This window comes from Gastrolobium bilobum, unplaced genomic scaffold (assembly GCF_033153095.1).
Source record: "Gastrolobium bilobum isolate Gb01-03AN ecotype WA unplaced genomic scaffold, APGP_CSIRO_Gbil_v1 utg5068, whole genome shotgun sequence".
Lineage (NCBI taxonomy): Eukaryota > Viridiplantae > Streptophyta > Magnoliopsida > Fabales > Fabaceae > Gastrolobium > Gastrolobium bilobum.
The window spans coordinates 161,509-188,751 of record NW_026895972.1 but is presented as its reverse complement, the minus strand read 5'-3'; the positions used below and the strand labels follow the sequence as shown (position 1 = coordinate 188,751).

Below are 27,243 nucleotides of genomic sequence, written 5' to 3'. Positions count from 1 at the left end.
TTTAATATAAATAGAGTCCAAAGGCTCAAGCAATGATTGTAGAGTCATTAGTGTTGAGTTGCAGTTTCAGCATTTCCAAAGCTGATGCGATTCCATTTCCATCTTCACTTCATCGTCATCGTCTTCTTCGAAACAAGCCATTTTCATCTGCGATAATCACTCTCAGGTTCCTTCTTTGACTCTTCCATTTCTTAGTATGGAATTGCAAACTGTTTTGTACTGCATGTCTTCTCTTTGATATTCTGTTTTCGTTCCTGCGTGTTTAATCAACGATCGGAGTTTCAGTTATTGAAGTTTGAGTAGCTTATTTATCAATTTTACATGTTTTCCACTGTATTGAAAGAGATATAGTTAATCATTCTTGCTTTTACCTTATTATTATTATTACTATGCCGCTCAACTGTTTTCTTCTGAATTTCATTTCATGTCAGTGAGTATTTTCATGATCATTATTATTATTATTATTATTATTGTTATTATTATGAGATTGGATAACAACTGAATTGAATACTTGCATGGCTGTTACTTGTACAATTTTTCGTCTGCAGAAAAAAGGGGATTTGTGAGAAGTTTATATCCGGAATGGCTAATTATGAAGGACAGACAGTCACTAGTGGTAACAATGTCAGATCAGGGAATATGATTTTTGAGCCAATTTTGGAAGATGGAGTGTTCCGTTTTGATTGTTCTGTAGATGATAGAGATACAGCATATCCCAGTATTTCTTTTGTGAATAGCAGGGATAGAGAGACGCCCATTACTACTCAGAAGGTTCCTTCATATACTCCTACTTTTGAGTGCTCTCAAGAGCAGCAGGTTGTCAAACTTGAGGTCAGTTACTTTATTAGTTTCTGCCAACAGATCTTTTGTTGTCATTTTACAAATGTTGGTTATCTTTTATCTTTAAGTATTATTTACTTATTTACTTTCTCTCTTTTTTTTTTTTCTGGTCTAATTTGCTTCTTATGCTATTTCCCTGGCCTTTAGAAATTGATTGAACTTGTTTCTGAATCAGCTGCCTATAGGTTCCTCCCTCTATGGAACTGGAGAAGTTAGTGGGCAGCTTGAGAGAACAGGCAAAAGTGTAGGTTAATTTTATGGTTTTTTAAGTTTTTAAAAGTTTTTTTTATTATCTATGTACTCATCAGTTGAATTTCATTTGCAAAGGTTTTCACATGGAACACGGATGCATATGGTTATAGTCCTGAAACTACATCCTTGTACCAATCACATCCGTGGGTGTTGGCTGTTCTTCCAAATGGGGAGTCACTAGGAATTCTTGCTGATACTACGAAGCGTTGTGAGGTGCTGTTGCACTTGGCTTTATGTCATTTATTGAGGTTGACCTTGAAGCTATGAAGCACCGACACTTCAAAATCCCTGATGTGTCGTGTTCGACACTTTCTGACACTCTCCGACACTTCGACACTCTAACACACGTTATAGAAATTCAAAAAAAGGTTGCGTTGCGTTGAGTTTTTAGTTCTAACTATTAGATTCATTGGATTACGATTACCATTTTATTGAGTTTAATATAAATATTTGGAATATCTTATGTTTCTTTGCAAAATTGATGAATATTATAAGTTTAGTTTCATTTTTTGTTAAATTATTGAATATTAAATATAATATACACTACATAAATTAAAAATATTATTTAATCAAAACGTGTCCTAACGTGTCGAAATCTAACATTTTTTAGAATTGACGTGTCGGAGTGTGGTGTCGTATCGTGTCGCGTGTCCCGTGTCAGTATCGGTGCTACATAGCCTTGAAGGGACATTTATGCTTTTATATTGATCTTTTTTATGGTCGTTTGTTCTGTTCACAAGCAGATTGATTTGAGGAGAGAATCAACAATACGTTTCGTCGCTCCATCCTCATATCCCATCATTATATTTGGTCCTTTTGCTTCACCCACGGAAGTTTTGATATCTCTATCAAAAGCCATTGGTAATTTGCTAACATGACAATTATGCGGCATCATCCTTCTTGAGGCACTTGACATAAGATTTTATGCAATTCTTTTGTTGGGAAAAACCAAAGTGTGTTGTACTTCTGGAGACCAGTCAATAACAAAACAAGAACCTAGTATCTATAGTTGACCCACATGAAATCAGGATTCATATGCAACATAGGTTAATATGTTATACGTGTTAAACATTCGCAAGTATGCTTTTATTAAACAAGGAGCCCTCATCATTGATAATATTATGCTTGTTTATCTATTATCTTCAATCTGTGAGCATGTTACTGTAACTTATGTGTAAGATTCAAGAAGAGACCCTCTTTTAAATTAAAATTCCATGCAATACATTAGGATATCAATGTTGTTTGTCAAACACTTTCCAATGTCGTCATTTAATTTATTTTGATGGTAAAAGATACTTCCTTACTGTTCTTTTTTCATCAGGAACTGTGTTTATGCCTCCAAAATGGTCATTAGGCTATCAACAATGCCGTTGGAGCTATTTATCTGATCAGAGAGTTCTGGAGGTACTTGGTGCTAGTACTACTGTTTCTGTGTCTCACTCAATAGTGACGACTCATTAATTAATTGCATTCATATATATAGAAAGCTTGAGCTGGAGACGCTGAATATGGCATGTGTTCCAAGTTCTAACTGTGGTTTGTTATGTCTTTTTTCCCTTACTGTTTGTTTAGATAAGAAAAAAGGAAAAGTTCTATTTGGGGTGCCTGTATTTTGATATGCAAGTCCCCTGGGGTTTTGGATGTCAATATAGCATTGCCTATGCTAGGTGTTGACCAATATAACTTTTAAACAGAAGGATGTAGATGCCTTCATGATATCAAATTTCCTCATTGTTGGGTATACCTTTCAAGAGACATGGGAATCCTGGATGCCTGGGAATCTTGTGTATATAAATACAGTTTAAATAATACATTTAGAATAGAATACAAAAGATTGGCATGTACCTTGAAACGTAGCCATCACACAATCCTGGGAATCTTAATTAACTTTCAGCTCTCATACTATGGGTTTCCTAAATTCTGATGCATCTAATACCCTTTGTTTTGTATATTCCAACTTTCTTTATTCTCTTCACTTGGTAACAATTAAAATTTGCAGGTTGCAAGAACATTCAGGAAAAAGCGCATACCTTGTGATGTGATATGGATGGATATTGATTACATGGATGGTTTTCGTTGTTTTACCTTTGACAAGGCATGTTTTACTTTTTTCCCCCAAGAAAAAGATCAGTAATCAATTTACAGTATCATAGTTTTTATTTTCTCATTAAATCTTTTTAGACGTGCACATGAATTGATTCAGCAATGAGTACATGCAGTATGTTGCTCATAATTAAAGTGATATATTGTGTAGTTTGTATACGGTTCTTTTGGTGCCTAACTTTAGTTGTCGAACCTGCACTACTACTACGGAAAATGCTTAGTTACAGTTTTGGGTTTGCCATCTTTAATGTCTATAACAACACTTTTTGTGTGGAAAAGTAAGCATCGTAATGTCCTTCAGGAGCGTTTTCGAGATCCCAAGTCTTTAGTAAAAGACCTCCATTATAGTGGTTTTAAAGCTATTTGGATGCTCGATCCTGGGATCAAGCAGGAAGAGGGTTATTTTGCATATGATAGTGGTTCTAAAAATGATGTTTGGGTCAAAAAGGAAGATGGAACACCTTTTGTTGGTAAGTTTTCTTTGTACATATATACTTCTGCACTTCATTCCTTCTTTCCTTTTGGTGATGCATTAAACACGTGTATCCATTATCAGGGAACGTGTGGCCTGGGCCTTGTGTCTTCCCTGACTATACACAGTCAAAAGTTCGTGCATGGTGGGCTAATTTAGTTAAAGACTTCATTTCCAACGGTGTTGATGGCATATGGAATGATATGAATGAGCCAGCTATCTTCAAGGTAATTGTAATCTCATTGGTTTCTTTTCTTTGAATATAAAACAATGTTTGGTCCAAATCTTAGTACTTGTGACTCTTGATTTGTACCATCTCTACCTTTTTTATCCCTTTCATTTCCAGGTTTTAACAAAAACAATGCCTGAGAGCAATGTTCATAAAGGAGATAGTGAAATTGGAGGTTGTCAGAATCATTCTTTCTATCATAATGTAATATTCTTTTCCTTTATCATGATTTTGGGGTTGCATGTCATTTTACCAGACTTGTGGACAATGCATACAAATGGGATCCATTTTGATTATATAATAAAATTCTGTCCTGCATCTTGATTCTGATATTCATTTATGAATTTATGCTTGATTATGCATTAGCGTGTAGCATAGTGTGCTCGGAACTTTTATCAAATGTTATGACTGTGCAATATAGGTGTATGGTCTACTGATGGCAAGATCAACCTATGAAGGCATGAAACTAGCTAATGAAAAGAAGCGTCCTTTTGTTCTCACCAGAGCTGGATTTGTTGGCAGCCAAAGATATGCAGCAACATGGACCGGAGATAATCTTTCAACCTGGGAGCATTTTCATATGAGTATCTCCATGGTACTTCAGCTGGTAAGAATCTTAGGAGTATGGATGCTACTTCTGTATTTTCTTGTAAAGCATGGTTTAAGTCTTGGTAGACCCTTACTTATGGCATTCTATGTAATTCACTTTTAAGTCTCATGAACAACTTTTTTTGCTATGCCAGTTATTAGCTTAAGTTTTGGAAATATCAATTACCTAAATGTTAAATTATATATACCTTGCGTTTGTGGTGCACTATTGTACCCTCATAAGACAGGATAACTGCATGTAGCAGTCAATGAAGGCTTCTTTAGATAATGTCAGATAGATTGCTTTTTTTTTTAATATACATAAATAAACTTTTTCTTCCAATTGGTAGAAGATTTTTTTTTTTTTTTTCATAATTTTCGAATGTGGTTCAGTGCCAAAAGAATTTAAAATGTTATTGTCTTACTATGATCTAGTTGTATTTGCCGACCCCAACTAGTTTGAGATAAAGGTGTTGTTGATCTTGATAATCTAGTTGTATTTAAAATTTTAACATAAATAATCACATTACAAAATGTTTTGTATTTTCTTTCATAATCTCATTCCTTGTGCTCAGGGACTCAGTGGCCAGCCAATTTCGGGTCCTGATATTGGTGGATTTGCAGGAAATGCATCGCCTAGACTTTTTGGAAGGTGGGTGGGTGTAGGTTCCTTGTTTCCCTTTTGCCGAGCGCACTCTGAAGCTGGCACTACTGACCATGAACCCTGGTCTTTTGGGCAAGAGGTTGGTTCATCTTTGGCTGTATAAAATCAATCATTCTTGTAGTTTCCAACTTTTCATGTGTTGGACATTTTTGTAAATTCTAAGTTGAAATTGCTTGTCACTAGATATCATGTGGAGCAAAAATGAATAAAGGCTGTTTGTTGAGCTTGATCATTAGCTTTGCGTTACGTCAACAAATTTGAGTCAATGAAACAAATGCATAATAAATCTTACATGTTTTTCATTTCGTGCTTTAAGTTCTGGTAGTGCACATATGATATGAACTTATTCTGTGTTATTTTTAAAAAGTATTTTGGGTATTTTCTTTCCTCGATATCTTTTGAATTTTAATGGAACTTGATAACCATTGGAACTCGATATCTGTTGATATTTTTCTTTTCTTTTCTTAATTTATTTAAGATATATAGAGCATAAAAATTCTGGTGTTATCATCATGTATTCTTTTTAGCTGCATTTACTGTCTTATTCTGCATGGCGGTAATTGCTGAAGTATCGATGTCCACAGACCACTGCCTATTGAATCATGATTTTATACTTGACATAGTAATTTGTTATTAGTATTTGCTAGCACCTTCTTACTGGATTTTGAGTGACTGGTGTATTTCTTTATTAGAAAAACCTTGAATTATTTTGAGTGACTGGTGAACCTAGCACTGTCAGATGAAGGCTAAGACAAGTTTCTGTGATGATTGGACAATTTACAGTCCTTATAATTATTATTTTCCTCACATAATGAAATGGTTTTCTGTAATTTCAGATCATTTACATGCTTAAAACTATGCATAACTAACTCCAGCTCTATTTTTTAGTGTGAAGAAGTCTGCCGACAGGCATTGAAGAGGCGCTACCGCCTTATCCCACTCATCTACACACTTTTTTATTTTGCTCATACAAGGGGTACTCCAGTGGCAACTCCTACTTTCTTTGCTGGTAGGTTCATGTTCTATTGACCACTTCCCATGTGTTTATTTTATTAATGATATTTGAGCTTTCTTCATATGCATCATGAATTTTCGTTCTTGCTTTTGCAGATCCAAAAGATCCTAACCTGAGGAAACTTGAAAATTCATTTTTGCTTGGTCCAGTTTTAGTGTATGCAAGGTTCTTCCTCGCCCTTACTGTGTCTTACATCAACCTAGATGACACTGCTATATTTTTCGGACATGACTTTGCGGGAAATAGGATGGTTTTCCTGATGCTTCAATGCATGCTAGCAGCAGATTTCATAAAGCTTTTAGTAATTGATAAAGGGGGAATGATAGAAAAAATTACATTTTTTTTCGTGCAAAACAAAATTCAATTTCATCATGGTAAATCTTCTTTTCAACCATACAATGGTCATCCTTTTTTACAAAATAATAAATTCAATTACAGTATGGATACAGGAAGATTACTGATCAGTACAAGATAAACAAAAATAAGTAATTGCAAACTATAAAGAACCTTGGGATACACCACCCCAAAAGCTAGCTCAAAGGGTGGGAGTGCCAAAGGCCTTATAAATTCCACATTAGTTGCTCATTCAACTAATGTGGGACTATATATCTCAACACGCCCCCTCACACAAGAGCCCATTGGGCTTGAAGAGTGGACAATGCAACAGGCCCAGCCTACCTGTGCTAAGAAACTCCACAAGAGAAAGTGTGGATGGCGAGGCTCTGATACCAACTTGAAAAAAGGTATTCGGATATATTATAGAATTGTAAATAATCTGTACAAAGGGGTCTCTATTTATAGAGAATACTTGACCTAATTTTGACCTAATGGGCTTGGCCCAATACAACAAATAAATGACTAAATAATAACTAAATAATTATAATTTACAACACAAACTGAAGTCCAGCTTATCTGTTGAGACTGGAGATGCTTTGTTACTGTTTATGGACAGTTGCTACTGGTTTCTGCTCTTCTTGTGTTCCTGTGTGTGTGGATTTTTCTTTTTCATGGTTTCATTTAAGTTTGATTCCACCTTATCTGATATTGTTCATTTTGCATTGTAGATGCGAACATTAAAAATGCAGAAGTAATGTTATCTTTTAGGCTTAATTGCACTTTTGGTCCTTCTACTGTGGCCTGTGGCCTAAGTGTGATTTTGGTCCCCCACACTTCAAAAGTCCTTCAATTTTTATAATTAAACGAATCAAGTCTATCACTTTGGCATACAATGTTTGACAGGCCCATGATTTTCAAATATGGTATAACATTTTGCTGAGTGGTCATCTAAAAGAACCTATCCTAAGCCATTAGGTGTGGACCAGTTGTGAGGTGCTTGGATATTTTGCATGATGTTATAGTTTTGCACCTCTACTACCATTGTATAAAAAAAAGTACCTGGCGAGACATGTATGATTAAAATACCTGATCCATTGATTTTTATTTTTTATTTTTCAATTGAATTTTGAATCTGTCAGGGTCTTTGCCCCAAGGCAAGGCGTCAGGTCTTCACCCGGATTTGGTGAAAAGTAGGTCAGGGTCCCAACACGCAGATGGACGAGTGTGGCGGGCAAGCACCGCCCAGGGGTTAAGGATGCGATTGGGAAGTTAGAACATAGGAACCTTAACGGGTAAATTGAGGGAGCTAGCAGATGTTTTTGCCTGAAGGAAAGTGAATATTGTTTGCTTGGAAGAAACTAAGTGGGTTGGAGAAAAGGCCAAGGAAGTGGATGGTACCGGTTTCAAGTTGTGGTACACAGGTATAAACAAAAGTCGAAATGGTGTTGGAATTATGATTGATAGAAGTTTCAGAGATAAAGTCGTTGATGTCAAAATGAAAGGCGACAGGATTATCCTAATTATGCTTGTAGTAGGCGAATTAATTTTGAATATCCTCAGTGTGTATGCACCCCAAGTTGGGTTGCAATCAAATGATAAGAACCAATTTTGGGAAGACTTGGAGGAGGTTTTGAGAGGGATACCACAATAGGAGAAGATTTTCTTGGGAGGAGATCTAAATGGTCATGTTGGTAAAAGCAGTGGAGGTTTTGATAGAATTCATGGAGGTTTTAGCTATTGGACGAGAAATGAGACTAGAGAAGATATCTTGAACGTTGCACTAGCCTACGATTTGATGGTACCGAACACCTTTTTTCAGAAAAGGGAGTCACATCTTATCACTTATCATAGTGGCCAAAATCGTAGTCAAATTGATTTCTTCATGGCTAGAAGAGAATATAGAAGTTCTTGTGTCGACTGCAAGGTCTACCCTGGAGAGTGTGTTGCTACGCAACATAAGCTGGTAGTTCTAGAGGTTCGGTTCAACAAAGTACTTAAAATGAGGAAGAAGACTCAGAACCCAAAGATAAGATGGTGGAAGCTAGAGGAGGAAAAACAATTAGAGTTCAAAGAAAGAATGTTCCATGAAGGGCCATGGGAGTTTGTTGGAGGAGCTAATGAAATATGGAACGAGATGGCTATGTGTATCCAAAATGTGAGAAAGAGGGTGCTAGGAGAAAGCAAAGGAATTGGATTCCATACAAAGGAAACATGGTGGTGGAATGAATAGGTGCAAGAGGCAATTAAACAGAAAAAGGAATGTTTTAGATCTTTGCATAAAAGTCCCAATGATAATAATTTTGCAAAAGTTTAGATTGGCGAGAAAAAATGCAAAGAAAGCAGTGCGAGAAGTTAGAGGTAAGGTTTTCGCCGATTTGTATAAAAATCTTGGGTGCAAAGGTGGTGAAAAAGGTATATACGTCCTTGCAAAAATGAAGGATAAGAAAAGTAAAGACCTCACCCAAGTTAGATGCATTAAGGATGAAAACCAAAAACATTTGATAAGAGATGAAGATGTAAATGAAAGATGGATGAACTACTTTAACAAGCTTTTTAATGGGGATGGAGATAAAAGCGAAGTGGGCTTGGAGGATGCTTATGATGACCGAAATAGAAGAATTGTGCGCAGAATCAATACACATGAAGTCAAGGAGGCTTTAAAGAGGATGAAGACTAATAAAGCTTTGGGACCTGATGGCGTACCTATTGAAGTGTGGAGAGGCTTAGGGGAGGTGACAATAAATTGGCTGACCAATCTTTTCAATAAGATTCTTCAAATAGATAAGATGCCTGATGCTTGGAGGAAGAGTGTGCTTGTGCCTATTTACAAAAACAAGGGAGATATCCAGAATTGTTCTAACTATAGAGGCATTAAGCTTATGAGCCATACTATGAAATTGTGGGAGAGAGTTATTGAACATCGTTTGAGGAGAGAGACCAAGGTTTCTGCAAATCAATTTGGATTTATGCCAGGAAGATGTACCACAGAAGCTATTTTCTTGTTGCGTCAATTGATGAAAAGATATCGAGAAAAAAGAAGGATTTACATATGATGTTTATAGATCTTAAGAAAGCATATGATAGGGTTCCAAGAAAAGTCTTATGGTGGGTTCTTGAGAAGAAAAATGTACTCTTAAAGTATATAAATGCAATCAAGGATATGTACAATTGAATCTGAAATATATTGTATATTCAAGTGTGTAAGTCTGTACAAGGAGGCTCTCTATTTATAGAGACTAAAAGACCTAACGGAATGACCTAATGGGCCAAGCCCACAATCTAGACTATTCTAATAATAATAAATAAATTAATATTATTTCTAACACTCCCCCTCAAGCTGGTGCGTATATATCAAAAGCTCCCAGCTTGTTACAAATATGATCTATTCGAGGACCTCTAAGAGCTTTAGTGAATACATCCGCAAGTTGATCATTGGAATTGACAAATGCTGTCTCGATCTCCCTTGACTGGATCTTTTCTCTAACAAAATGACAGTCAATTTCTATATGCTTGGTCCTCTCATGAAAGACTGGGTTAGAGGATATATGCAAAGCGGCTTGGTTGTCACAAATGAGCTTCATAGGCCTTTGTTCACAGAGATAGAGTTCCTTCAGCAATTGACTCAGCCAGATGAGCTCACAGGTTGCATTTGCCATTGCCCGATATTCTGCCTTCGCACTGGATCTGACGACCACAGTTTGCTTCTTACTCTTCCAAGAGATCAAATTTTCTCCGAAGAGAACACAATACCCTGAGGTGGATCGTCTATCTGAAGGAGAACCTGCCCAGTCAGCATCTGAATAACTAGAGATCTCTGAACTCCCTTTATTTGTATATAATAAACCTCTTCTTGGCGCCTTTTTAATATATCGGAGTATTCTAATAACTGCATCCCAATGGGAGTCACAGGGAGAATCAAGAAATTGACTTGCAACACTCACTGCGAAGGAGATATCTGGCCTTGTCACAGTAAGATAATTCAATTTTCCAACTAATCGGCGGTAGCGACTAGGATCTGGCAGTGGCTCCCCCTGTCCTGGTAATAACTTAACATTGGGGTCCATAGGTGTATCAATGGGTTTACAGCCTAACAAGCCAATCTCATCTAGGATATCCAGTGCATACTTCCTCTGACAGATGGAAATGCCCCGCCTAGACTGTGCAACTTCGATCCCCAAGAAATATCGAAGTTTGCCAAGATCTTTGGTCTGAAATTGATTGAATAAATGCTCTTTCAACTGATCAATCCCGGTCTGATCACTGCCTGTAATGATAATGTCATCACTATAGATCAGGAGATAAACACACTGGCCAGAAGAGCTATGCCGGTAAAAGACAGAATGATCGGCTTTGCTTCTGATTAAGCCAAAGGATTCAACAACTGAACTAAAACGGCTAAACCAGGCCCGAGGAGATTGCTTCAGGCCATATAAAGATTTCCGAAGTTTACATATCATTCCAGAACTCTCCCCCTGAGCAACAAAACCTGGTGGTTGCTCCATATAAACTTCCTCCTGCAAGTCACCATGTAGAAAAGCATTCTTAATATCAAGTTGGAGAAGGGGCCAGTGATGAATGGCGGCAAGGGCAAGAAACAGGCGAACATAAGCCATCTTAGCAACAGGAGAAAAGGTATCCCCATAATCAAGACCAAAGATCTGTGTGTATCCCTTGGCCACTAAGCGAGCTTTAAGGCGATCAACAGTGCCATCAGGACCAACTTTAACTGTGAACACCCATCGACAACCAACAACAGACTTTTCGGGAGGAGCACGAACAAGATCCCAAGTGCCATTGGAGTGAAGTGCCTGCATTTCATCAAGCATCGCCTGGCGCCACCCTGGATGAGATAGTGCTTCACCTGTGGTTTTAGGGATGGAAATAGAAGAGAGACTAGAAACAAAAGTAAAATGTTGTGAAGAAAGTCTGTCATAACTCAAGAAAGAATAAAGGGGATGAGGATTTCGAGTGGATCGAATACCTTTCCGAAGGGCAATGGGAGGAGTCTCTGATGGAGGATCCGGAGGAGAAAAGCCGACGGGAAAGGGCGATGAGTCATCAAGAGGCAAAGTCGGAGGAGGTGCAGGCTGACGACGCTGGTATGTGAGGAGAGGACGATCTGCAGGTATGGAGGTAATTGGTTGCTCCTCTGGAATAGGGTCACCTGCAGCTGGTAAAGACAAGTCAAGAAAAGGAACAGGGAGGACCTGATCAACTTGGGACACTGGAGACGGAGTAGAGTGAAAAGGCTGCTGATCAAGGAAAGTGACATCAGCAGAAACGTTATAACGCTTGAGATCAGGAGAATAGCAACGATACCCTTTTTGAAAACGTGTATACCCAAGGAAAATACACTTGAAGGCCTTGGATGTCAACTTGTCTTTACCTGGAGTAAGATCATGAACAAAACAAGTACAGCCAAAAATATGTAAAGACAGAGGATAAGAAGGTGCTCCGGAAAACAAAATATTGTGGGGAACATCATTGTTTAGCACAGAAGAGGGCATGCGGTTGATAAGGAAACATGAGGTGATAATAGCATCTGCCCAAAAACGGAGTAGGACGTTCATATGAATGAGAAGGGTACGTGCAGTTTCAACTAGATGTCTATTTTTACGTTCAGCGACTCCATTTTGTTGTGGAGTGTGAGGACAGGTAGTCTGGTGTATCGTCCCTTGTGTATCCAGAAATTTAGAAAATTCAAGAGACACTTACTCTTTTGCATTATCACTGCGCAAGATTTGAATAGAAGCACCAAATTGAGTTTTTATTTCTGCACAAAACTTTTGATAAATTGAAAATAACTCAACGATTTTTCATTAAATAAACCCAAGTGCAACGAGAGAAATCATCAATAAAGGTGACAAAATACTGAAAACCCAAAACAGACGTTGTTCGACTCGGACCCCAAATATCAGAATGAACAATAGAAAAATGAGCATCAGCTCTTTTATTGACTCTATTAGCAAAGGAGGAGCGAGTGTGTTTTCCTTGCTGACAAGAATGACAATTTAAAGACTTAAGATTGGATAAAAAGGGAACCATATGCTGAAGCTTGGAGAGGTTTGGATGACCCAGACGACTGTGAATTAGCTCAGGAGACTCTGTGAGAGAACAAGCTACTGGAGAAGGTAGTGCAATCAAATAGTAGAGACCTCGTGACTCAACGCCTGTTCCAATCGTCTTCCCCGTACCCAAATCCTGCATAGAAAAGGATTGTTTAGAGAAGGTAATAGTACATGAAAGAGAATGAATCAACTGGCTAACAGAGATTAAATTAAAAGGAATGTCAGGTATATAATAAACTGAACTCAAAGTTAAAAGAGGAGTTGGTTTGGCTTCCCCAATTCCACGAGCAGGAGCCTTAGTGCCATCAACAAGAGTGACAGGGGGTAGGTTATTAGAATGAGAAAGTGAAGTGAAGAGATCTTTATTACCACAAATATGATGAGTAGCACCTGAGTCTATTATCCAGGGTCCAAGAGATGATTGATAAAAACAAGCAACATGATTATCAGTGTCATGAGTAGGATGCTGAGAAGAAACCTTCTTGAGAAGTGCCTCATAGTCGGCACTTGAAAGAGTTACTAATCCAGTTGAAGGTGGCGTAACATCAGTTTGAGCAAAGTTGGCAGTCGGTGGCTTCAAATGAGGGTACTTCCTATAGCAGCGTTCTTCAAAATGCCCAAGATTCTGGAAATAATTGCAACGAGGCCTTTGTCTGCGGCCACGTCTACGACCGCGTCCACTGTTCCAATTGGAATCACGGGCCCGAGAAAAGAATGGAGATGGGGTAGTACCGGAGATGATGCCAGTCGTGTTTTTGGACGCATTATTTGAGCCCTCCATCACAAAATAAAAGGAGATGACCAGAAAATAGAAAAGAACTACAAGAAAGCAAGAAATCGCGCAAAAACGTTGCACAAAAGTGTCCAAACAGCGGGTTTTTCACTGATATCTTTCAAACGGATGGGACCCACAACGAACGGAGACCAGATCTGGAAAGAGGGTGAGGAGGCGAGCAAGATGGTGGTGGTCCGGCCTGGAACGGTGGTCGGACGGTGGCTCACGTGCCGGAACAGTGGTTCGGCCGCCGGAGACTTCCACCGGCGCGTGGTGGCGCGTGGATGCTCCGATCAACACGCGGCTTGGACAGACAGGGTCGCCTCCCTGAGCCACTCCTGATCGCGTGGTGGTTGGTCGGATAAGTCGCCGGAAAAGCAGTCTGACGGCAACAGTGGCGGACGGTGGTTTTCTGGCGGTTTTCGGCGATGAACGGAGGCTGACGATCTTTTTCCTGATGATACGAGGTTGAGGAAAAAAAATTTGTGACTAAATAAGGGTTAGGTGTGAAAGGATGGTTGCCGGTATGATGCACGGCAGTAAAAAGAAAGGAAAAGATATATATGCGGAAGCAGAGCCCTCAGATCGAGAGCTCTGATACCAAATTGAATCTGAAATATATTGTATATTCAAGTGTGTAAGTCTGTACAAGGAGGCTCTCTATTTATAGAGACTAAAAGACCTAACGGAATGATCTAATGGGCCAAGCCCACAATCTAGACTATTCTAATAATAATAAATAAATTAATATTATTTCTAACATGTACGATGGAGCTACTACTTGTGTGAAAGCTTGTAATGGAACATCAAGTTATTTTCCTATTACAGTAGGTGTGCATCAAGGTTCGGCTCTGAATCCTTATCTCTTTGCCTTAGTGATGGATGAACTAACAAAAGACATTCAAGAAGAAGTGCCGTGGTGTATGCTTTTTGCTGATGATATTGTGCTTATTGATGAGACCAAAATAGTGTTAATAGGAAACTTGAATTGTGGAGAAGCACTTTGGAGTCTAAAGGTTTCACGCTAAGGCGGAGCAAGACTGAGTATATGAAGTGTGAGTTTTCTCTAGTAAGAGATGGAGATCAAGACCCAGTGCATCTACTTGGTAAAGAGGTACCCAAGAAAGATACTTTTAGATACCTGGGATCAAATTTGCAAAAAGGTGGTGAGATTGATGAAGATGTAAGTTATAGAATTAGAGCAGGATGGATGAAATGGCGGAGTGCATCTGGGTTTTTGTGTAAACGCAAAATTCCCCTTAAGCTAAAAGGAAAATTCTATAGAACAACAGTAAGGCCTGCAATGTAATATGAAGCTGAATGTTGGCCAACACATAGATAACACGAGCATAAAATGGGAGTAGCAGAAATGAGAATGTTAAGGTGGATGTGTGGTTATACGAAGATGAATAAAATAAGAAATGAAGATATTCGACGTAAGGTAGGAGTAATACCGGTAACTGAAAAGATGAGAGAGCATAGATTGAGGTGGTTTGGGCACGTAATGAGACAATCCATGGATGCTTCTGTAAGAACAAAAGTTTGTTACCAAGAGCTTGACACAAAGAGAGGTACAGGTAGACCGAAACTTACCTGGGGAAAGATAGTTAAACAAGACTTAATGGAGTGGAATATAGATTGGCGTACAGTGTGTCTTAGGACGGAATGGAGAAAAGCTATAAGCACGGTGGAAGGTTAAAACCCGTTGTTATTCCTATGTTCTAGATTATCCCTTTTTAGTCCTTTTCCTCTTCAATCCCCCCTCTCTTTCTTTCCCCTTCTTGTCTTTTATCTTATTTTTCCCCCTCCCCAATTTTTTATTTTATTTTTTATTTTATTTTATCTTATTTATTTTATTTTTTTATTCTTTTATTTTTTATTTTTAATCTCCTATTATCTATCATTGGGTTCATCTATCACCGACCCCAATTAACTTGGGTTAAAGGTGTTGTTGATGTTGATGTTGATGTTGATGTTGAATTGAATTATTTAATCCATTTTAATCTTATATATCATAGCGGATCCTTTTTAGTCTTAGATGGCCAACTTAGCAACAACTCATGCAAAAAATATGTTTCCATTAATTATTTCCATGAGCAATTGAATGGTAGACTGATGGAAGGACTTCATCTATTTAATTAGAAAAATTCAGGACTTAATTGGGGCATAAAATATTGAGGGATCAAAACCGCAGATAAGACACGATAGAGGGACCTAAAGTGCAATTAAACATTTCCTTTATGATTCATTAACATTCTGTATTTATAAGTATTTGTGGCCTTAGGAGCTCTGTTTTATTTTTTGTCACAGCTCTCATGTTTATTTATTCTGATAGAATGCTGTACAATTTGTGCTGATTCAACATGTTATTTGTATCTTGATCAGCACCCTACGCAGTCAGGGGTTGGATAAATTGGAGTTTACTTTTCCTAAGGGCATATGGTTGAGTTTTGATTTTGGTGATGCGCATCCGGTATTTTTTCTGCTCATTATGTTCTCATTTTATTTTAGCAGGATTGTGCTTTATTTTTTATCTTTTACCCCAAAAAAAACTTTATTTTATTTATTAATTATTTTTTTTCTGTTTGGAATATGTCAGGATTTGCCAGCTTTATTCTTAAAAGGTGGCTCAATTATTCCTGTGGGCCTCCCTCTTCAGCATGTTGGGGAATCTAATCCATCAGATGACTTGACTCTTCTTGTGGCTTTAGATGAAAATGGTAAGTCCATGCATTCAATTTTCCCTTGGCGTGCTTGTACTGATATTTTATCAAGTTCTCTACACTTCAGATTTGCATCTTGCTTTTAGAGGCTGCATGAATAAGATTTAATAATTGACAGGGAAAGCTGAAGGTGTTCTATTTGAGGATGATGGCGATGGATATGATTTCACTAAAGGCAATTATATATTGACACATTATGTTGCTGAACTTGAATCATCAGTTGTTACTGTGAGTGTACACAAAACTGAAGGATTATGGGAAAGACCTAAACGCCGCCTTCATATTCAATTATTGCTAGGTGGGGGTGCAATGGTATGTGATTTTATCTCAGAGGAACCTATGAAGAATATGAAACTCATTGATAGAAAGAAACTGTCAAAAATTGTGCTTGATTGACTAGTTCATTTATGTTTTACTGGTCAATTGATCTTAGCATTTATATAGTTATGTTTTGTAAACAGCTTGATACATGGGGAATGGATGGAGAACTTCTGCAAGTAATTTTGCCTCCAGAAGAGGAGGTGTCTAAGCTGGTAGCTACTAGTGAGAAGCAATACAAGGAACGTTTGGGTAAGTGCTTGTTGAAATCTTTTACTCGGTTCATTTATGAATATTCTTATATGGTATCTGTGCTTATATGATTCCAAAATTCTTATTTTCTTAACCATCCATTTCTCTGCTGATGCTATATTTTATCCTATAGTATAGTGTTTTCTAGTTTGTTTATCTCTTGCAAACAAGCCTGCTTTTAATATAAAATGACATCTGTTGAAGATATTTCTTGGTTTGCATATTCAGCTTGCTATTACTGTGATATAGTTTCGATGTCTTTATCTGTCGTATTAGTTCTTTCTCTCTGTTGAGAATTCAGGATTTTTTGCATGGGTTTTAGTTCTCCCACCTCCTCTCCATGATCAGAGTGGAGGCTAAGCACTGGTCTTATCCTGCACATTGTGATGCATTTTACTTCTGAATTGTATCTAACATGAATGCAAGTATCCATATGATGCTAGTTCTATATTAAGGTGTACAACTTTCTACCGAATGTTTTGCAGAAAAGGCAATTCAAATTCCTGATGTAGAAGAGGATTCTAGTTGCAAGGGAAAAGTGCTTTCAGGAACTCCCATTGAACTGAAAAGCAGTGAGTGGGTTCTTCAAATTGTTCCCTGGATTGGAGGTAGAATCATCTCCATGATGCACATTCCTTCAGGTAAATTGATTGTCCATGAGCAATTTGTTTATTTTTTTTTAAAATGTTTGGAAATGTACAAGAAGCTTGTATGATTTGTGTAACACCCCGTTCTAGAACCGGTTTGTTAACATTGCATTATGATATTAAGCGCAGTTACAATCACATGGGTTCAATTAAAATCCGGATAAATTTTTCATTTTAAAACCTACCGAACTTATAATACCCAATTCCGTGATCATAACCATATTACCTTGCGGAATGAGATAAATTAAGCTTAACATCATGTTCTTATTCCATCTTTAAACCGTTAATTTACTTCCTATCTATTTCACAAATTCTACTATATTGTAGATCTTTTCATTAACTACGCGTGGCTTCAAACCGCGCTCAAATCGGAGCACTGTAGCCCAAGTTGTGACAATTTGAAGCAACACAAGAGAGTATTGGTCACAGGCCCCGCGCGCTTCAGCGCGCTACCGGGCGCTCAAGCGCGCGCTATCGGGCGCTAAAGCCTCCATCTGGGCGCTTAAGCGCACGGAGGCAGGAAGTATCAGGTATTTCAGTGTAAATGGGCGCTTAAGCGCGCTTCAGGGCGCTCTAGCGCGCTATCCTGGGCGCTTAAGCTCCCATTGGGACGTTTTAGCGCGCAGAGACAGAAGCATCTCCTCCCACAGTGGCTAAGGGCGCTCAAGCGCGGACCAGGGCGCTCAAGCGCGCAACCCTGGGCGCTTAAGCCCCACTCTGGGCGCTAAAACTCGAGGGGACAGTAAGCATCCCATCTTTCTGCAGCGAAGGGCGCTTAAGCGCAAGAGCCCCCACTTTGGGCGCTCCAGCGCGAGGAGGCCGAATGCATTGGCACTCACAGGGGCAGCAGGGCGCTTGAGCGCGCTCCTGGGCGCTTAAGCGCGCTGCCAGGGAATTCCAATTCCCACATTTTTCAAGTCTAAGTCTAGGGGAAGATGCATCCCCATTCCAAACTCCAATTTTCCATGCCCCAAAACTAAATCCTAGCACTCATCCAACCTCTCCTCATGAGATTTAGCTAGAATTTGGGCAGCATCACCTTTGTGATGACCAAAGGCATGAGCATAGGCTAAGTCCATTCCAATATACAAATCATACGTCTATCAATGGTCTATGATTTACAATCTTATACATGTAAGCTACAAAACAACATGTATAATATCAAATATAGGATCCTCATGCATATGCTAATCCAAATATGGCCACTTGCCACCAGAGGCTCCTGCAGCATCCTTACCTGAAAGGGGGTCCCCACAACACGGGGTGGGTAAGGCTCGCCCATAGTTGGCGTATTTCACCAACTCATTGAATTTTGAGAAGTATTGGTCAATAGACATCGACCCTTGTTTGAGATCGTTATACTCATTCTGCTTTTGTTCCCTAGACTCTCTAGGGAAGTAGTTATCCAAGAACAATGTCTCGAATAACCGCCATGTGATCTCCCGATCTTCAGCTTCTAATGGCTGCACGGTATTTGTCCACCAATCTTCTGCTTCCTCTTCCAGCATATAAACAGAGTAAGCCAACTTCATTGCGTCAGGGCACCTCATCACCCTGAATATCTTCTCCATCGCTTGGAGCCATTTTGCAGCCGCCATTGGCTCATAACCTCCCTTAAAAGAAGGAGGTTTATGTTTTCGGAAAGCCATCAATCTCCTTTCCTCCATTTCATGATCACCGACATTTTCAACTTGAGGTTGACGAACCTCAGTGTGATGACTCCGACTTCCAGAGTGATGGCTACCCTCACCCTCATTGTTACCCACTCCACCCTCTTCCTGTGAAGGAGGTGGAGAAGGCGTAGCAGTGTGAGGAGGAGGAGTGGGTTGCCGGTTCACGGGCCTAGGACCCCTCAACGTCCTCAGCTCAGTCATCATTGCGGCCATGGCAGTCCGCGAGTCTTCATTTATTTTCATCAGATTTTCATTGGCTTGCCTGCTAGCAGCCAACTCCCTCTGAACGGCTGCAAGAGCTTCAGCCACGGGATCAGGCTGTACGCCCGTTGTCCCACGGCCACTTCTAGGCCTCACAAGAGCAGCCAAAACAGGTTCTGGCTGAGCATTGGTGTTTGATGGTCCGGGGTTGTTTCGGTTCCTCGTCATGTCACTACACATGTTACACAAAGAAGTGAGTTGATCAGGCCCACACTTAGTGATCACAAATGCAATAATCATACAGAGTACTAAAACAACTATAAAGCATCAAACACTAAGCATACTCAACAATAGCTAACAGTTATTCCCGACGAAACTGCTCTGATACCATAAAATATAACACCCCGTTCTAGTACCGGATTGTTATCATTGCGTACGGCATTAAGCGCAGTTACAATCACATTGGTTCAATTAGAAAACCGGATAAATTTTTCCTTTTTATACAAGCCGGATTCAAATAACCAAGTGCGTGATCATAACTATACATACTTCGCGGAATAGTGGGACAAAACTAAAGGTTATATTCCCATTATACTTGACAATACGTCGTGAAAAGTCTTCATCACTTTAATTATCAAATTAATTCTAAACTCCTTTTATGATTCCCATCTTCTACTATGTTATAGTAATTTTCATTAGCTACGCGTGGCTTCAAACCGCGCTCAAATCGGAGCACCGTAGCCAAAGTTATGCATTTTCCAAGAAAAGGGTGCGAAACCTCCAGAACCCCCGCGCCCGCAGCGTGAGATCCACGCTCAGAGCGTGGGAAAACAGAAAGTTGGCGCCCCAAGCGTGGATCTGGCGCCCCAAGCGTGGATGCTACTGTCTGATCTCATAATTTGGCGCCCCAAGCGTGAATTTGGCGCCCCAGGCGCCATCCACAGGGCTGGGTGACCCAAAACAAGGTCATTTAACCTACCTATGGTTTTTCACTCATAATTTGAGCTATACTCTCTCAAATTACACCATTTCGGTCTCTATGGAAAGATAAGAGGAATGTCTACCACTTCCATAGAGACATCAAAGTCCAATTCCATCACATTGGGTGTGAAAATTGGTCAAACGGACATGATGTATTTGTTTTCTCAACATTTCCCAATTTAGCACTAGGTACCTAATTGATTTTCAGCCCAACCAATTCAACAACTCAATACATAACAAGCATGCATATATTGAATTTCAAGTAGGCATCATTTACATTACATATCCTTTACAAATCATAGAACTTAGCTTACAAAACACTATGATCATTCCCTTGGCTCCCATCAACAAAAGGTGTAACCAAAGGCATGAGCATAGGCTAAGTTCATCCAATGAATCAAGATATACAAATGACCATGGGCTTTCAAAATAAAATCCTATACATGTCAACTACAAAAGGCATGCATAAACTCAAAGAAATGCCATATATCATGCATAATCCAGATATGGCCACTTGCCACCAGAGGCTCCTGCAGCATCCTTACCTGAAAGGGGGTCCCCACAACACGGGGTGAGATATACGAATATATCCAGTAAACCAGGGGTCCTAGGAGCATCTCTCCACCCCACAGTTCCATATCAGTGTAATAGCGATAACAATAATAATGCAGTAAATACATATCTATGCAAAGTGCAATACATCTCCAGGAGAAATCCCTCGAGCTCTCAAGCTGTCCTAAGGAAACTCAGATGCAAATAGTCCTACTGGCCAGCTAACTACCAAGTATGATTTACGCATCGTCATGCCACATACCAACATAGGGAAACACCATCCTATGCCACACCAAATGCATACACATACGTATAACAAAGCATTACACTATTTTATTGCATTTATATACACAATCACAACCTCCACCCTTTCAGGGCTTGGTAGAACAGTCAAGGGAATTACACCCAAGGTCCGAAGGCTTACCTCAATGCTTCAGTCGACCTTTTTTCTTCACCAATGTCAACAATACTCTACTCCAAAACCAACACCTACACATGGTGTAATGCAATCAACACATTGCATCCAAGAGTATTTCACAATCAACCATCAAATACTCAATTCAAAACACCACACAAGTGTGAGCTTACCAATTCCAATGAGCTACTCAAGCTCCATAGCTTGTTCAAGCGGTTGATCACTCACGGTCGGTCCAAATGTCTCAATCCTAGACATCATTAGGACACAATCATCAATCAACCAAGCCATACCATTTATCAACAATGCAAGAAATCCAATATCAAGCATCATATTCTTGCCATTTTACAAGTATACTCATTTAGCTATCTAAGCTCATTTTCACCGATTAAATGACATTCCTAGCATTTTCCATAACATGCTCTAAGCTCCATTCTTCCTAGAACATAGCTAATTTAACAACATTCATCAAAATCCCTAAAACACTATTCATAAACCCTAACTCATGCAATTTTCAAGGAATCATGAGGTTCAAGGGTTAGAATCTTACCACCAATGGTCACACAACCAAGCAAGGAGTGTTCCTCAAGCTTCAATGGAGGTAGAAACTCTCAAAACCCCAAATTTCACCAAAGGGCCGAATTTTTGAGAGCCAATATCTCACCACACAAAGCTCCCCACTTAAAACTAAGCTTGGATTATGAAAGAGGGCGAGATTCTAAGCGATTTAGGCTTTTGAATCACCCAAAACCGTTGGGATTTGCTCCCTCCTCTCTCTCTTCTTCTCTCTCCCTTTCTCCTCCTTCTCCTTCTTCTTCCTTTCTTCTTTGTTTCTGTCGACGGGAAAGTGGGGGTTTGGGGTTCATCTTTTGGCTTTTAGTCACTTAACATTGGTTAAGTGGCTTTAAGCGGGTATTAGTTCGTCTATCTATTCAACTCCAATAATTACCAAACTTTATCCAAAAGTCTGGAATATTATTCTAGGAGTATTACTATTTTTATTTTTATATTTTGGGTACTTTTGCCAGTACCCATTTCTACCCCTTAATTTTCACTGAGTACACTTTTTAACTCCAAAGTGACTCAGATTCATTTAATTAAGCCCTATACTTAATTTCACTCACTAAAACATGTTTAATTAATTAATTACACTTGATTTACTAATTAATTAAGATGGGCTATTATACTTGGAGCATCTCTCCACCCCACAGTTCCATATCAGTGTAATAGCAATAACAATAATAATGCAGTAAATAGTCCTACTGGCCAGCTAACTACCAAGTATGATTTACGCATCGTCATGCAACATACCAGCATAGGGAAACACCATCCTATGCCACACCAAATGCATACACATACGTATAACAAAGCATCACACTATTTTATTGCATTTATATACACAATCACAACCTCTACCCTTTCAGGGCTTGGTAGAACAGTCAAGGGAATTACACCCAAGGTCCGAAGGCTTACCTCAATGCTTCAGTCGACCTTTGTTCTTCACCAACAGTTTCAGCAATCAACTTTTACAAACCTAAACCTATACAAGGGTAATGCAATCAACAAATTGCATTCAAGGATAACTCATCATCATCAATCCAAGCTATCCTATTCATACCACAACACAAGGATGAACTTACCTATTTCAAGGACTGATCCATCTCCATTGCTTGCTCCAAAGGTTGGTCAATTAAGGTTGATCCAATTGCCTCAATCCTAGACAACACAAGGATACAATCAATGAGCAACCAAACAATGGTTCAACAATGCAAGAAAACTCATAACCAAGTGTCATATTCTTGCAATTTTCCAAACCTACTCATTTGACTACTAAGCTCATTTCAAGCATTTTTCATAACATCTACTAAGTCTCAAACTTCCTAGAGCATAGCCAATTTAATCACATTTCTATGAAAACCCTAATACACTATTGACAAACCCTAACTCATGCAGAATCTAGGGATTTAGTATGCAAAGTAGTGGAAACTTACCACCAATGACCACACAACGATGCAATGAGCGCTCCTCAAGCTTCAATGGAGAGAATCACCCCAAAAGCCCAACTCTCACCAAAAGGGGCAAATTTTGGAGGGTTGATATCTCTCTCCCCAATAACTCCCCTCAAAACCAAGCTAGGATTTTGAAAGAGGGGAAGAATCTAAGTGGTTTAGGCTTTTGAACGAATGAATTTGGTTGAGATTTGCTCTCTCTTTCTCTCTCTCCCTTTCCTCTTCCTTCTTTCTCCTTCTTCTTCTTTCTCCTTCTTTCTCCTTCTCTGGTTGCTCGACGAAATAGGGTGGGAAATGGGGCTCTTTTGGCTTTTAGTCACTTAACATAGGTTAAGTGGCTTTAAGCGGGTATTGGTTCGTCTATCTATTCAACTCCAATAATTACCAAACTTTACCCAAAAGTCTGGAATATTATTCTAGGAATATTTACAATTTTATTTTTATATTTTGGGCACTTTCGCCAGTACCCATTTATACCCTTAATTTTCACTGAGTACACTTTTTAACTCCAAAGAGACTCAGATTCATTTCATTAAGCCTTATACTTAATTTTACTCACTAAAACATGCTTAATTATTTAATTACATGTAATTTGCTAATTAATTAGGTTAGGGCTATTATAATTTGCTTCCCGAAATTGCCATTTTTTTTAAAAAAAAAATCTCATTTTATGCTCATTCTACAGTTAAGCATTTAGTATATTTCTTTCCTCTCTCAGCTAGGAGGAACTTATTTATAATATCCTCGTGGCTTAGTTTGGACATGTTGTAATGATTTTAATAGAATTCCCTTTACTCTCCGTATAACCTGTATCTTCTTTGTGATTTATGTTGTTTATAATATGCAATGTATTGTTCATTATAATAAACAATCTGTTTTCAGAAACACAATGGCTCCATAGCAGGATTGAGATAAATGGTTATGAGGAGTATAGTGGTACAGAGTATCGTTCTGCTGGGTGTTCTGAGGAATACTCTGTCATTGAGTAAGTTTCTCTTGTACTGCATGTCATCACTGAGGAAACTTTATTGTTGAAGAGCCACCAAAGGCTACTTTGATCCTTGTGTATGCCTTGTTTTTTTTAACATGTTCTTGTATTCAACATGTCTTTTCTGGCAAAAAAATTTCTTGCAGTTTAGAACTTGAGCATGCAGGGGAGATGGGATCTGTGGTATTAGAGGGTGATATTGGTGGAGGATTGGTTCTTCAACGGCATATCTATTTTCCAAAGAGTGCCGCCAATGTTATCCAGATAGACTCTGGCATAATAGCTCGTAGTGTCGGAGCTGGTTCTGGAGGGTTCTCAAGGTTTTATACGAAGCTTCTCTTGTATCCTAACAATAATTGCATTATATCTCTTTTATTGTATTTGTTGAGATATATAAAATCATTAAAAAGCCCTCACCCACCGGCTTAAGCTTTTAGGTTGAAATGGTTCTTTACATGGTATCAGAGCCTCGTGTTCCGGGTTCGATCCTCGCCGTCCCCCACTTTCTCTAGTGGAATTTCTTTCTTCGCACAGGTAGGTGGCCTGTGCATCGTCCACCCTTCAAGCCCAGTGGGCTCTCGTGTGAGGGGCCGTGTTGAGATATATAAAACCATTAAAAAGCCCTCACCTACCAGCTTAAGCTTTTGGGTTGAAATGGTTCTTTACAGTATTATTAAATATATGAAATTAAGTTTATCTTTGGTGCATCTCTATTCTCTTGCGATAGCAATAGCTTTTTCATGAATTATTAGCCTGTAGAGAAGACTATGATAAAGCCTTGCTTGGTTTTGGGGGGCTGAGGCATGTTTTTTACCTGAGTGCCACTACGCATTTGCACCTGGAAACATGCTTTTGGACACTGATGGACCTGAAATATGAGGGGTAAAGGTAATAATAGTATAGGGATTGTTATAGATAGAGAAAGAGTAAGAGAGTTAGTTAGTTTTAGAATATTCTTAGGGGATAGGATAAAAGGAGGGAAAATGTGGGGTGTGAAGTATGCATGTATTGAGTGAATATTGGGGAAATTAGGGATCTCTTAGGACCTAGGTTAATTGGTTGTAAGGGTGAGTTAAGAGTCTTTTTGGTGTATTATTTTGCAATTAGTGTTTGTAAGGAGCCCGGCTCCATTACTGTTTTCATCACTTTCAGATTAATAATATTGGGTTCCATCAGACAGATTTTGAGATGTTTGGCTGGCAAACCCAGAATTAGTTTTGATCCCAAATGTGAATCTGGCAGAAGTAACATTTATTTTTTTCAAGACAAATTTTACAATTTTCCCTCTCGTACAAATTTAAATATTTTTTAAACAATATAATTTATTTGTTTTTGGCAATTTCACACTGAAAAGTAATTTTATGTATCCCTATCAAATCAACGTACTCTTTCAAAACTACTTTTGGGTTAACATTCCTTCTACATATAACTCATTCTTTCAGAATTTATTCTTCCAAAATTACTTTCGGGTGAACATCCAAACCCAAACGGGCACTAAGATTGGCTAGAGTCAAGTAGAAGATTGTATTTAATTTGTGTCACAAGTGGAAATTTGAGACACTAATGAACCAAATAAAGTATTTTTTCTTTGTATGTTATTTCCTCTGCTGAAAACGTTTGGAAACTGCCTATTCAGATTCTCTGATTTCTTCTATGCTCTATGTTCTGCAGGTTGGTCTGCTTAAGAGTTCACCCAACATTCCATCTTTTGCACCCCTCAGAATCTCTCGTCTCATTTACCTCGGTTGATGGAACGATGCATGAAGTCCTTCCTGATAGTGGGGAGCAATTCTTCGAAGGAAAGCTTATTCCTAATGGTAATGGTCATTTTATCCTTTGCATTATTCATTACTACCCCTATGAAATGTTGGAACTAAAGAATAAATCAGGCTTAGTCTAATAGCAAAAAGGGTAAAAAGATTAACCTATTAGGAAGAATGGCTTTTATATTTCTTAGATGCTCGCTTACAACTAAGGTCACTGAACTTAAAGCATCAAAGAGATGCTATCAAAGTGTCACTCAACCTAATAGTATTAGCTATTAAACTAGGGCAAAGTAATAATTCATATATCTAGAAGAAGTGTTTTGGAGATAGAAACAAATGATGACAGTAGGATTTGATGGTAATAAGGATTATGGTTCTATTTTCTTGCCTTTTCTTTCTATTCAATGTTTTTAAATATAAGCTCCGTTTTTTTTCTCCTATAATGGCATTCGCCTCCCTCTTTATTTATAAATTTAAAATGAAAAAAATATAACTATCATCCATTTTAAAAATCAATGTTCTTATAGGTTGGTGGAGGCTAAAATATAACTATAGTCTAGGAAGTTAGATATTTTGTTAACATTTTTCATGTAGTATAATTTTCATGTCAATCTTCTGACACTGGACAGCACAATAGTTCTTTATAAGTTTTTCAATGTAATTTCATTTCAGGTGAGTGGAGGCTCGTTGATAAATGTCTTGGCTTGGCACTGGTTAATCGATTTAATGTTACTGAGGTATTCAAGTGTCTTGTTCACTGGGATTGTGGCACTGTCAACCTGGAGCTTTGGTCCGACAGCAGGCCTGTTTCAAAGCAATCCCCTCTCACAGTTTCCCATCAGTACGAGGTTATAAGAATTCCGTAATTATTCAACTGGTCATTACGCAAGGTGTCGAAATGTTTGAAACAGCGGATCTGTGCTATAAAACATGCATATAAAACCATGTTTACAAATCTAAGTGCTGTTTTCTTCTTCCTTTTCACTTAAATGCATGTTTGGTTGGACTTTTAACCTTTAAAATGTAATGAATTATAGAGGAGGAATGATAATGAACAACAGTATATCTGAAAGCCAGTAGAGTCATATTGTATTTGTACTTTTAACAGCGTCCAAAAATAAAAATCGATACCTTGCACAGTAAAATTAACATTACCATACCATATCACCACATGGATCAATCTGTCTTTCAAGTACGCCCAGCTTCAGTAATCTTTGGATTCATTAATCCTCATTGTCCTTGGCCTATGAGCTTTGTCAGATACCTCGCCTCCTCTTTTCTTTCCATCCTTAGTGGTGTTCGGTTTCTAACATTTGGGACTTTGGACACATGCACGCAGTTGCTCTGAGTCTCCTCTATGATGAGGTATTTCAGAA

The 27,243-nt window shown here is 38.6% G+C and overlaps 1 protein-coding gene across 2 annotated transcripts; it reads left to right on the top strand.

Moving 5' to 3' along the window:
• LOC133297049 (uncharacterized) lies at positions 1 to 26,974 on the top strand. Of its 2 annotated transcripts, XM_061496108.1 has the most exons (23): positions 1 to 166; positions 549 to 831; positions 1,016 to 1,084; positions 1,168 to 1,305; positions 1,836 to 1,953; positions 2,414 to 2,496; positions 3,092 to 3,187; positions 3,497 to 3,665; positions 3,752 to 3,894; positions 4,014 to 4,100; positions 4,318 to 4,503; positions 5,060 to 5,227; positions 6,037 to 6,157; positions 6,259 to 6,328; positions 15,728 to 15,815; positions 15,942 to 16,062; positions 16,184 to 16,377; positions 16,527 to 16,635; positions 17,121 to 17,276; positions 23,996 to 24,098; positions 24,248 to 24,421; positions 25,773 to 25,918; positions 26,540 to 26,974. In XM_061496108.1, exons 1-23 carry the CDS (start codon positions 33 to 35, stop codon positions 26,731 to 26,733), a joined length of 3,150 nt encoding a protein of 1,049 aa, XP_061352092.1. In that variant the 5' UTR covers positions 1 to 32; the 3' UTR covers positions 26,734 to 26,974. The 2 variants fall into 2 exon arrangements, with proteins under 2 accessions (XP_061352092.1, XP_061352094.1); XM_061496110.1 differs by lacking the exons at positions 1 to 166; positions 549 to 831; positions 1,016 to 1,084; positions 1,168 to 1,305 and adding an exon at positions 1,334 to 1,460.
• Positions 26,975 to 27,243: the final 269 nt, after the last annotated feature.

Bases quoted from the DNA above. Each gene is read 5' to 3' on its own strand.
- LOC133297049 (XM_061496108.1), top strand. From the start codon at position 33: ATGATTGTAGAGTCATTAGTGTTGAGTTGCAGTTTCAGCATTTCCAAA. The intron at 4,504-5,059 runs GTAAGAATCTTA...CCTTGTGCTCAG, and splicing joins TCTCCATGGTACTTCAGCTG to GGACTCAGTGGCCAGCCAAT. The intron at 15,816-15,941 runs GTATTTTTTCTG...GGAATATGTCAG, and splicing joins ATTTTGGTGATGCGCATCCG to GATTTGCCAGCTTTATTCTT.